The 12,590-nt window shown below is 35.9% G+C and overlaps 1 protein-coding gene across 1 annotated transcript; it reads right to left on the reverse strand.

The window, feature by feature from the left end:
* Nucleotides 1-394: 394 nt before the first annotated feature.
* Nucleotides 395-8,373, reverse strand: LOC106133352 (ubiquitin-like modifier-activating enzyme 5). Its single transcript, XM_060951407.1, has 9 exons — nt 8,149-8,373; nt 7,506-7,641; nt 6,624-6,820; nt 5,866-6,052; nt 4,763-4,874; nt 4,159-4,256; nt 3,713-3,839; nt 2,533-2,606; nt 395-1,156 (listed from the first exon to the last, which is right to left on the reverse strand). The coding sequence occupies exons 1-9, from the start codon at nt 8,283-8,285 to the stop codon at nt 1,043-1,045; spliced, it is 1,182 nt and encodes a 393-aa protein (XP_060807390.1). The 5' UTR covers nt 8,286-8,373; the 3' UTR covers nt 395-1,042.
* Nucleotides 8,374-12,590: the final 4,217 nt, after the last annotated feature.

Below are 12,590 nucleotides of genomic sequence, written 5' to 3' on the forward strand. Positions count from 1 at the left end.
TATTATAAAATATAAAATACGTCCAAAAAATAATTATAACTTATGCCTAACATCATAATATTGACTTATATTAAGACCTTTCGTACAAACGACCATTACAATTACTTATAATTATAGTTTTTATTATATATTATTATATACCTGAAATTTTATTTCGTAAATTGAAGAAACTTAGCAAATATACAAATAAGAAGACTTATTTACGAAAAATAATCCAAAATAGAATAATATGTACGCACCACACAATAAATAAGTGTAATGAGTCTTGTTATACTTCTAATAAGAACATCTTTAAATTAATAAATTTACGTTAATTTAAAATAAAAACTTGATAAATAGCATAGTTACTATTAAAGCATATTCGTTCTTTATATTTTTTAAATATTGTGACCAAAATAAAACTGTTGTTTTTCTGTGCGTTGCATTTGTACGGATATTTATCCAAAGAGATCAAATTAAAATGCAATAATAAATTATCTTTTAGTCATATAGACATTTAGATAGAAAAATAGTTCGTGTTTTTTCATATACAAAATTAAATAACTTAAAAGTAACTTTCCCCAAATCATTTTGCTAAAGAGATATCACGACACAAACATACATACATAACGTTCAATAAAATTTACACCTTTAATTTTATGTTGTTCTAAATTTACCAATGATAGTTCCTCCTATGCTTAACTTGGAAATGTGTTAAAAATTGCTAAATTGTTAGTTATCTGATGAAATACACATTTTGCCTTTAGAAAAACTCCACTGAACACTTAAATTTTCATTCAATATATACCTACGCTTTTAATTACAAATGATATAAAAATCTCGATTCAAAATGTGGTCAATTTTGAATGATTTTTCGCGAACTTAGAAAAATTTATAAATACCTACTTAAACCATCTGATCTAATATACATAAGTTAACACATATAGGCTCACAATTTAATTATAACCTGACATATTTCGAGGTTACATCCATGGCAGCATTTATGATGTCGATTTACGCTCACATATAATAGAAACGCCTATAAAACATCACGTAATACAGTTTACATAGACTTCATTTGTTGCATGAGTTCCTCCAATGACAATTCGGATGCTGCCACAGCCCCTCCTGTGCTAGATTCTGGCGTGCTATTGTCCACGGGAATGCTATATGCCACCTGATAAAAAGATACGATAATAGTTTCAAATTGGTATTGACATCATATTTTCGTATTGACGAAATATTCGTATTGAAATAACTAGTTCTACATTCATTCATGTTTTTTAATGTAGACAATGTGCATTCATCCATGATTCAGATTTAAGAGATCTATATTTGTATATTGACGTCCGATGAAAATGCTGCAGTGTAGTTTGTTCCGCCACTTCTTCTACACATGCGCTTTGGAAGCGGTAGTAGTTATAATTAGATTTATTTATTTATTTATTTATTTATTCTTTATTGTAACAATTACAATTTGTAAAGTACAATAGGCGAACTTAATGCTAATAGCATTATCTAACAGTCTACCATTGGGTAAAGCGGAGAACCTTTGTGTGGGTGATAATAATAATGTATAACAAACATACTTACTATACGATATATACTAAAAACCTATACATAATATATACCTATATACTACACTAAACATACACATATACATATATATATACATATACATATATTTGCAGCAGATTACATACAGAGATTATTTACTCTCTCATGACTGGGTCAGGAACAACTGGACCACGTGCGACTTAAAACTGGCGCGGCTCGGAGAAGCTTGAACGGAATCGGGAAGTGCATTGCAAAGTCTAACAGCTGTAGCAGCGAAAGAATTCGAATAAAAACCTGTACGGTGAAAAGGTGTTGCAAGGGTCAACCTGTTAGAGGAACGTAGGATTTTTTCATGAGTGGAACTTAAAAGTTGAAATTCAGATCTAAGATAACCTGGAGCTAGGGGATTATTAAGAATATTATAAAGTTGGCAAAGAATATGAAGATTCCTACGTTGTCGGATGGGCAGCCACTTAAACTGAGAACGGAATTCAGAGACATGGTCATACTTACGAAGACAGAAAATAAATCTGATACAATTATTGAGAAGACGTTCAAGCTTATTCAGTTGTTCTTCAGTTAGATCCAGACAACACACATCAGCATAATCAATAATGGGTATAACAAGTGCTTGAGCTAGCATTACTTTAGTTTTGATGGGAAGAAAATGTTTCAGACGTTGCAGGTAATGTAGAGATCCGTAGACCTTTCGACTGAGCTCAACGACATATGGGTTCCAACAAAGGTTTGAATCGATGAGAAGATTTAAGTGATGTGACGTCAATAAGTGATACCTTGTATCCAATTTTGAAAATAAATCTATTCTATTCTATTCAGGCAAAATTTCTACAAAAAAATATGCATACATACATAGAGTAACGGGGTAGACAGAGTCTTGAAACTACTGATAGGCTAAGTTCAACTATTTAGCTTAATGATAGAGATTCACATATACTAAAGAAACTTAAATTTGAGGGTATTTAAATCAATTCTTACCTGAACACCATCTACTAGTTTCAAGTTGGAAGCGTCGTCATCTTCAGGCGAGTTCTCATCGACAAGACTGATCCCTGAAATAGTGATTTTAATCGTGTATATATTTTGTTTCGTAAATTTCTTCTTAATGGGAATTTGAGTGCATTGACCTCAATATGCCAGATGTTACGCAAGATGGAATCTAAATTGGTGCTCGCAAACTAAAATAATGCCTATTCACAGTTCTACCACTCTTAAAAGTCACCTTGGCTATATACAACGGCGCAGAATAGCGCCATCTACCGCCGAACAAACTGAATAAGCAAAGAAGAAAATAACCGACCTTATTACAGGTACATTAAACTTAAAATCCAAAGTAAAATGTCTCCTGCTGTCTCGCTCGTAATAACGAATAGTTCAGTTCGCGGTTTCAAATGGCGCACTCTTATAGGCGCAACCTCTCAAATATTTCCGCGCCATACAAAAATTATATTTATGCGCAGAATAAACTTGACGACCTCTGTGGCGCAGCGGTAGTACGCTTGTCTGTGACACCGGAGGTCCCGGGTTCGAATCCCGGCCAGAGCATTATTAGAAAAGAACTTTTTCTGATTGGCCTGGGTCTTGGATGTTTTTCTTTATTAGTGTTTATAATAAAATATAGTATCGTTGAGTTAGTATCACGTAACACAAGTCTCGAACATACTTCGAGGCTAACTCAATCTGTGTAATTTGTCCCGTATATATTTATTTAACTTATTTCAGTGGTAACATTGTTCTCTCGAACAAAGAGTCGGGGTGAGAAACCACAGAATTCAGTGGTAACATTGTTCCCTCGAACAAAGAGTCGGGGTGAGAAACCACATAATTCAGTGGTAACATTGTTCCCTCGAACAAAGAGTCGGGGTGAGAAACCACAGAATTCAGTGGTAACATTGTTCCCTCGAACAAAGAGTCGGGGTGAGAAACCACAGAATTCAGTGGTAACATTGTTCTCTCGAACAAAGAGTCGGGGTGAGAAACCACATAATTCAGTGGTAACATTGTTCTCTCGAACAAAGAGTCGGGGTGAGAAACCACAGAATTCAGTGGTAACATTGTTCTCTCGAACAAAGAGTCAGGGTGAGAAACCACATAATTCAGTGGTAACATTGTTCCCTCGAACAAAGAGTGGGGGTGAGAAACCACAGAATCCACTCACCCCAGTGGTTGTCGGCGTGCAGGGGGGCGGAGTCCTCCTTGACCTCGGTGGCGAGCTCCACCAGCGGCCGCGCCGCGAACTCCTCTTGACGTAGCCGGCAGTGACTGTCGTCGCATTGGGGGTTTGGCTATTAAAAAAAATACATGTAAAGTTGGCGTTTTCTTGTACCTACTGGCCACTTTAATCACAAATTTCTCACCTTTGGTTGGGAATTCCAAATTCAAATTTGTAAAGCTATTTACACATGTACTTAAATGTGTTTCGTTGCGTTTTCTCTATAAAAGTTTCGGAGATCAGACGACAATGAAGTCGTGTTATAACCTGACATTTAATTCACAGTCAAAAGAGCATCCCGGGCTCTTCTCTAGAAAGGTGTAAAAAAAAAGTAAAAAAGGAGTAGGAAATGGTGTAGGAAAAAAGGAGACTATAATACGATTATCACTCACTTTCAAACTCATGGTAGGAAAATAATCGGCGAGCGCGCTGTATCCCAAATAATGCGTCACCGTCCCGAATCCTAGCAGGTATTTCAATGTATTTTGCACTGAAACAAACAAAAATATTATTAGAAACATCGCTGCCCCTGAATTCAAAAATTTAAAATTATTATTCATTATAGGATACTATCATATCGCTTAATAATTGTTTTACAGCATTGGTTTAGTTTACTGCCGCTTCCAAGACGTCAGTGCTTAAGAAGCGGTAACAAACTGCACTGCAGCATTTTCTTCAACAACGTCAACTTCACTGTTGAATGCATGTCATATGTTCATATAACAATGAACCAATTGCTTTTATATTTATATATATAAATTATTAATATTAATAAATAATAATATATAAAAATATATATATAATAAATATATACGGGACAAATTACATTGAGTTATGCCCTGGCCGGGATTCGAACCCGGGACCCCCGATGTCACAGACAAGCGTAATACCGCTGCGCCGCAGAGGCCGTAATTTTCTATTTTAGCACTTTACCGATTCGACCTACGACGCTCTCCACACTCATCACCCTGTCAGCAGATAAAGCCATTTACCTACCTAGGAATCCTGCGACGATCCCCATAGTGGTGGGGAGGCTGGCTGCGCACACGCCGTCCCGTTTCAACGTCTTCTCGTCGATCTTCGAAGCCACCACCAGCGGCGGCGCACACTACAATACAACACATATACATACTTAAATCACATCTTTTTCATGCCGTGTGGTACCCGGCACCAATGCAAAAAAGAATAGGACCACTCCATCTCTTTCCCATGGATGTCGTAAAAGGCGACTAAGGGATAGGCAAACAAACTTGGGATTCTTTTTTAAGCGATGGGCTAGCAACCTGTCACTATTTGAATCTCAATTCTATCATTAAGCTAAATAGCTGAACGTGGCCATTCAGTCTTTTCAAGACTGTTGGCTCTGTCTACCCCGCAAGGGATATAGACGTGACCATATGTATGCAGAGACAACATGTTAAGACTAACATTCCCCATTAAAATTGAGACATTAATTCATTTATTTCTATTGTCCACACTCGTTTCTGGTATATTATTGCAAAGTCCCTAAATAAAAATAACCTAAGACTATAGTTACCATTACTATTTTTGTTTTCTACCTCCGAAATCTTTACTTATGTGTATTGTTCTACAATACTTTCATACCGTACGCATTCCCTACACATTATTATTATTAACTTATCTTTTCTTTTACTAACAATACCTACTTGTTGTGTTTGTTTTTTTATGTTTGTACATTTGTTAACCTTCTCCTTTCAGTTCCAAAACCAATTTCGAAAACTTTGTGTCTCTTCAAACCATGACATTGGCATGAATCACCTAAAGTCCGGTGGAAGCCATTATATAGAAAAGTAAGAGACAATGTGCCGTGTGGTTCCCGGCACCAATAGAAGATAGAATAGGACCACTCCATCTCTTTCCCATGGATGTTGTAAAAGGCGACAAAGGGATAGGCTTACAAACTTGAGATTCTTTTTTAGGCGATGGGCTAGCAATCTGTCACTATTTGAATCTCAAAGCCAAATAGCTGAACGTGGCCTATCAGAGTCTTTACAAGACTATTAGCTCTGTCTACCCCGCAAGGGATATAGACGTGATTATATGTATGTATAAATGAAAGAGACAATAAAAAGACTCACAGCAAAACAAGCAGTCTCCCCGGGCACTATGAACTGTATGTGACCAGAGACAGCATTCTCGCTGACTCCCGACTCGAACCATTTCTGGTTCAGCTCATTGCACGCCGTGTTTATGGCCATGCGAGCCTCGAAGTTGTCCACGCAGCTCAGCACGAGGTCTACCGGACCCCCGGACAGACTTCCTGTCCTGGAAATTAATTAAATAAAACCAAATTAATTAATTGAATTAAATGAACATGCATATATATAGTCACGTCTATATTCTTAACGGGGTAGACAATGCCAAAAGTCTTGATAACACTGAAAGGCACATTGAGCTGTATGGCTTTATGATGAAATTGATATTTAACTTGTGAAAGCTTGTTAGATCATCGCCTACAAGATAAAATCAAAGTTTATAAGCTTATCCCTTAGTCGCCTTTTATGACATCAATGGGAAAGATACGAAGTGGTTCTATTATAAAGGGCTGGAAACCACACAGCACAAATGAAAGTAAATCATTGATTATTCCTTAAATAATTGACCTAGGTATTAGAAACGAGGTTATGGTTATCATATTCAAAACTTGGGATTCCTTTTAAGGCGATGGGTTAGCAACCTGTCACTATTTGAATCTCAATTCTATCATCAAGCCAAATACCTGAACGTGGCCATTCAGTCTTTTCAAGACTGTTGGCCCCGTCTACCCCGCAAGAGATATAGACGTGACCATATGTATGTATGTATATTCAAAATTCATTAAAAACAAAACACCAACCTGATTGTATCGCAAAAGTTCTGGAAATTATCCAGCGTTGTGATGTTATAGTTGTAAGCGTCTATCGTCACGTCGGGATTTATATTTTGCAAAGTCGCAGCAGCCGCGTCCACCTTGCTGAGACCCGCTTGGTGTGGTTGGAAGAATAAGCGGTTCATATTCGCTAGTTCCACTTTGTCATAGTCAAACAGGATGAGCTTGAAAGGAAATTGTAAACAATAAATTAAACTGATAAAGGCGACTAAGTGATAGGCTTATATACTTGGGATTCCTTTTTAAAGTGATGGGCTAGCAACCCGTCACTATTTGAATCTCAATTCTATCATTAAACCAAACAGCTGAGCATGGCTTTTCAGTCTTTAGATGCCTGCTGGCTCTGTCTACCACGCAGGTTAAATTAATCTACGGTCCCATAAATTTAAAAAGCTTATTTCGAAGCTGGTTAAAGTTTTAAGGCAATGATGTCAAAGTTATGCAAAACAAGCATAACTTTGACATGAAAAATGTTATCTCCAAAAAAATTTTTTGCTGTGAGTATAAGTCATACTATATTATATGTAAGTGGATTAAGTAACCTATTATTCATATTTTTATTTCTTTTTCAGTTATCGCACCACCCGTACATCCATCTCAGTTTGGTCCAAAGTTTCAACTGGCAGAGAATGCCTTGTGGCATTAAGTCCACCTGTTGTACATTTTACATGCATTAAGTTTAAATAAATAAAAGGCAATAAAGCCTAATTGGAATCTCATTTTTTTTCTATGAATGTTAATAAACACCATTCAAAATAAAAAAAAAATATCTGTTAGATGTCTCGATTGTAGAACACAATAGGAACTTGTATGTCAAATAATGTTAGTTGAAAAAAAATATTTACCAACCTTTCCAATCCCGCACCTGGTGAGCATCTCAGCGGTGACACTGCCGACGCCCCCCACCCCCACCACGGCCACGGACAGCTCGCGGATCTTCTCGTAGTTGTCCACAATACCCATACGCTTCAGGGCCATCAGGCGACTGATGAGAAAGTAAAATTACATATTGACTGATTTAATAGTGAAGAAAGTTTACTTAAATACATGAAAATTTTGTGAAAGGTAAGTTTAAAAGATTTTAATGATGAGGTTTAGTAAGTAGGTCTTCCACTTTATAATAATTCGTACATATAGATATAATATCAAGTCTATATTGGTTACGGGGTAGATAGAACCAACAATGAGATTTTTATTTTCTTTGAAACCATTTGCAAAGCCAGACATAAACTCTCAATCAAATACTAAAAGAAGTATTTGAAAACAGTTAACACTACACTTATAGTTTTATTTATTGATCGTAAGTATAGATATTAAAATTATCCTTACCCTTGCAACTTGTTTTAGGTAACATATTGTTATTAAATTAAAGTATTTTACACAAAACGTTGCAAAAGGAAACTGTACAACAAGGACCCTAATATTGTTTTCTTTATTTATAATGATTTAATAAGCGAATTAAATCTTTAAAATCACTATAAAATTAAAATACCTGTAAGGGTTGGAATCGACAACTTCGGACGACATAACATCGATTTTCTGGCGTGCAGGGGCAACATTTCCCTGGGCTTCAGCTAACTTGGCCTCTAATTCTTTTACTTTCTTCTTTAATTCTTCGATCGTGGCCATTTTCACTTCTTTTTCTGGATAAAACACGTTAGATTTCGCTAACACGAAACAACAAGGAAACAACTCACAGAAAACTGTCAATGTCAATTTTGACATTACAACAGCTGCCACGATCTATTGATGCGTTTGCTGGTATCTATTCCAACTGACGCGTTTATCAAATAATCATTATTTAAAGCTTGCAAGGTGCTGGGCTAGTTTTTTTTTTTTTCTAATAACTTTGTATTCTCAGATGTCGACCTCCAAGAAGATTTCGTTAAAGGTGCACGTGTAAATAACATGAAACGACTTAAGCTTGAAAACGCTTTTACGCTCGGCTGCCTAACGAACACCAATTTGGAAATTTTGATGTCCTGTTTAGAATAGGACCATTTTCCCTCTTTTCAATGGATGTCCTAAAAACGACTAAGGGATAGGCTAATAAACTTGGATTCTTATCTACGATGATGACCTAGCAACCTGTCACATGTCTGTCACTATTTGAATCTTAATCTATCATTAAGCTATACATCTGAACTGAACGAGGCCTTTCTTAAGAAGTAAAGTTAAAGGGGTGATTACATACACATGTATGTAATCACCCCTTTAACTTTACTACTACATAGTAGTACACGTTTGTGGCGACATCTTTCGCCACAAGTCACGACAACAAAATCAGCGTCGCTATCAGTCAAAAACAGGGAAAAGTCTAAATCGCGTAAGCAAAGGTTTCTCGGATTGGAGCATATACACATTTAGCCACTTGTTATTTAAGTACCTACCTATGTAAACTTAACACAGAAGATACTAACGGCATAACCTACCCCCGGGCTTTGAACCTACAGCAGTAATAAGCCGGCACCAAACCCACAACTGCTTTCTCAACCAGCTAGTAAATTCAATATTGAGATTGGTCAATTAAGTATTACACAACTTACCTACCACAATATAGTCTATAGGTTTTAATACCTTAGTATAACCAACATCTATTAATTACCAGTTAATTGGATTAAATTGCAAACAAAACGCGAAAACTAACACTAAACCGGTCTGATCTGATATATAAATTAAAAAAATGCACTTACAAATTAAGTGTTAACTATTTGAAACAATAACTCAATCATTTGGAAAACTAACATAAACTGAACCGGTCTTGAAGTGTGGTCAGCCAGTTGTTATACGCTTGTGTTATAGGGCGGTCGGGTAATCACGGAGCCCTACCAAACTTGTGATCGGATCAGTTTAGAAACAAGTTGAGAAATGTGTTGTTGAGCATAGTTTAAAATTTGGTGTGAATAAATATTTAAAGTGAGTAGTTAGATAGTTACAACCTTTTTTAAGAATGATTATTAAGAATTATTTGTTTTAATATGAAAATATCGAAAGTAAAAGTTACCTACCTGATTAATTATTTTTTTTTAAATGTTAGGTACATTTCCGAGCATTAAGACGAATATTCAAAGTTGATGAAACATTAAAAATAGAGTAAAACCTACTTAAGTAATATCTCAGAATTATTTTAATAGAAATAACGCTTAAAGTACGTAAATTCAACGTTAATAAATTCAACGATCCATGTGCCTGCTTACAACCTTTAGAAGTAGGTACTAAGGTGAATTTAAAACTTTTTAAGAAAGAAAATAAATAATTAAATCTTAATGCGAAATTATATAAGTACATACATTATTTAATCAAATATTATTTAATTATGAATCAACAAAAACTCGGGAGGCAAAACTATTGAAAATTATGATTTAAAAAATAATACCAATATAATAGATACCTAACCATAAAATGGTTTATAAAAAAATATTAAGTATATCTTAAAAGATAACATAAAGACGTAGGTACTCTAAATAAAAGAACCATTTGTTAGTTTTTTGTTTATTGTTCTTTCGATATTACGTATACGAAATAAGTAGGTAGGTTACAGCAAACACCGTGTGGTTCCCTGCACATAAACGAAAGGCCACGCTCAGCTAAAAAGTTGTGATATCAAATAAAATATTTTTCTTTCTTTCTTTCTTTCTCAGCTGTTTGGCTTAATGATAGAACTGAGATTCAAATAGTGACATTCGCTAGCCTATCGCCTAACAAAAGAATCCCAAGTTAATACGCCTATCCCCCAGTCGCCTTTTACGACATTCATGGGAAAGAGATAGAGCGGTCCTGTCCTTTTTTCCATCGGTGCAAGGAACCACATGGCGCTTTTTACTATAATAACAAATCTTTACTAAAATGCATATGTCGTAATCAGATCAACATGAGATAAGAGGTCATGATACTTCTATGTTGATAAAAGAGATTACATGTAACCACTCCCAAAGGAAAGGTCTTCATTTGGGAATGGTTACTTATCTTTAGTGTCAGCTTGGTTAATTATTTTCTGAATAGTTGATCTATTTTCCGAAAAAAAAGTTGTCGGATATTTTGGGGCATACGACAATGAATTAAAAAAGAAAAAGAAAAAAGATGTCTGGGAAGGGAGCAGACTTTTGCTTTGTAGTTGGCCATAAAATCTAAAACGTAATTAGATATTTAAAAGAGGAAACTGATTGAATGATATACATTCAGTCAGAAAAGTATCGGGAATGGATTATTTATTTATGGTTCCAAATTCAATTTTTTGTTTTTTTTGTTGTTGTTAGATTGGCACAACTGTTTTCCATTTTGGCGCGGAGTTTGAGTTGCATCTGTTGTTTACATTAAATACAGTGCTATTTTTAGTTATATCATATCTAGTGTGTATTGCTAATTTCATAATGGATAAAAACATCGAACAAAGAGTTTGTCTTAAATTTTGCATTGCCAATGGAATATCGTGTTCGGAGTCACTGAAAATGTTACAGAAGGCTTACGGTGAATCGACTTTATCAAAAACTCGTGCTTATGAGTGGTACAAAGCGTTCAAAAGCGGTCGAGATGTGATGGAAGATTTGCCTCGCTCTGGTAGGCCATCAACGTCTGCAACTGAAGTTAACATCGCAAAAGTGAAGGAAATAGTGACTGAAAATCCTCATTCAACTTTGAGAGAGATAGCCACCGAACTTTCTGTATCTCACGAGTCGATCCGTACCATTTTAACTAATAATTTGGGTATAAAACATGTTGCCGCTCGGCTAGTCCCAAAAGACCTGAATTTTTTTCAAAAACTCAATCGCATGAGAGTCGCTGAGGACATGCTAGAACGAGTCAATTCCGACCCAACATTCATGAAACGCATTGTTACTGGTGACGAGACGTGGGTTTACGAGTTTGACATGCAAACTAGTCAACAAGCTTCGGAGTGGCGCCTTCCAACTGAACCGAAACCGAAAAAACCACGCCAAAGTCGTTCAAAAGCCAAAGTCATGTTGACTGTTTTCTTTGACTATCGCGGTGTTGTGCACTCGGAATTCTTGCCGGAAGGTCAAACGGTAAATAAGGAATATTATTTGAGTGTTATGCGGCGTTTAAGAGAGCAAATCCCACGAAAAAGGCCAGATTTGTGGAAAGAAAATTCTTGGATTTTGCACCATGATAATGCACCTTCGCACAAGGCCATCATTGTGAACGAATTTTTAACCAAACACTCAACAAATACCATCGAGCAACCACCATATTCACCAGATATGGCTCCAGCCGACTTTTTTCTTTTTCCTAAACTCAAATTACCACTTCGTGGCACCCGTTTTCAATCGGTAGAAGACATAAAAGAGAATTCGCGGCGAGAACTGACCTCAATTCCGGAAACAGCGTTTAAAAAATGTTTTGATGATTGGATTATTCGTTGGCGTAAGTGTATCGTTTCTAAAGGAGCATATTTTGAAGGTGATAAAATAAATTTGGATGAATAACAAACAGTTTGTGTATTATTGATCTTTTCCTGCTACTTTCTTGACAGAGTAGTATACCTATATCACGCAGTTTAACAAGTTTCTCTAGAGATTTATACAAAGTTTCCTTAATGTGACTCTCATTGGAGAGACGGTGGTCGAATCGGTAAGGTGCCCGGTTAAAATGCGTGATGCGCAGAAAGGCACAGGTTCAAATTCAAATTCAAAATTCAAAATTTTTATTCATTATTATAGGATACTTCATATCGCTTAATAATTGTCAAACATATGGTTTAACAACATTGGTTGACGTCAAATAAATTACTTAAAACTAAGTTTACTGCCGCTTCCAAGGCGTCAGTGCAGAAGAAGCGGTAACAAACTGCACTGCAGCATTTTCTTCAACAACGTCAATTTCACAATTATCCAAACTTAGAATAGAATGTGGACGAGAAAATACATTGTTCAGATCAGATCAATCAGTTCAAATCCCACCTAGGCCATATACCAA

This window comes from Amyelois transitella, chromosome 3, assembly GCF_032362555.1.
Source record: "Amyelois transitella isolate CPQ chromosome 3, ilAmyTran1.1, whole genome shotgun sequence".
Classification (NCBI taxonomy): Eukaryota; Metazoa; Arthropoda; class Insecta; order Lepidoptera; family Pyralidae; genus Amyelois; species Amyelois transitella.

What these genes read in the sequence shown, in the direction of transcription:
- LOC106133352 (XM_060951407.1), bottom strand. Translation starts at nt 8,285, where the DNA reads ATGGCCACGATCGAAGAATTAAAGAAGAAAGTAAAAGAATTAGAGGCC. An exon ending in CCAGGTGCGGGATTGGAAAG is followed by an intron (nt 6,821 to 7,505) that starts GTTGGTAAATAT and finishes TTTCCTTTCAAG; the next exon opens with CTCATCCTGTTTGACTATGA. An exon ending in TTCCTACCATGAGTTTGAAA is followed by an intron (nt 3,840 to 4,158) that starts GTGAGTGATAAT and finishes TTTTTTTAATAG; the next exon opens with CCAAACCCCCAATGCGACGA.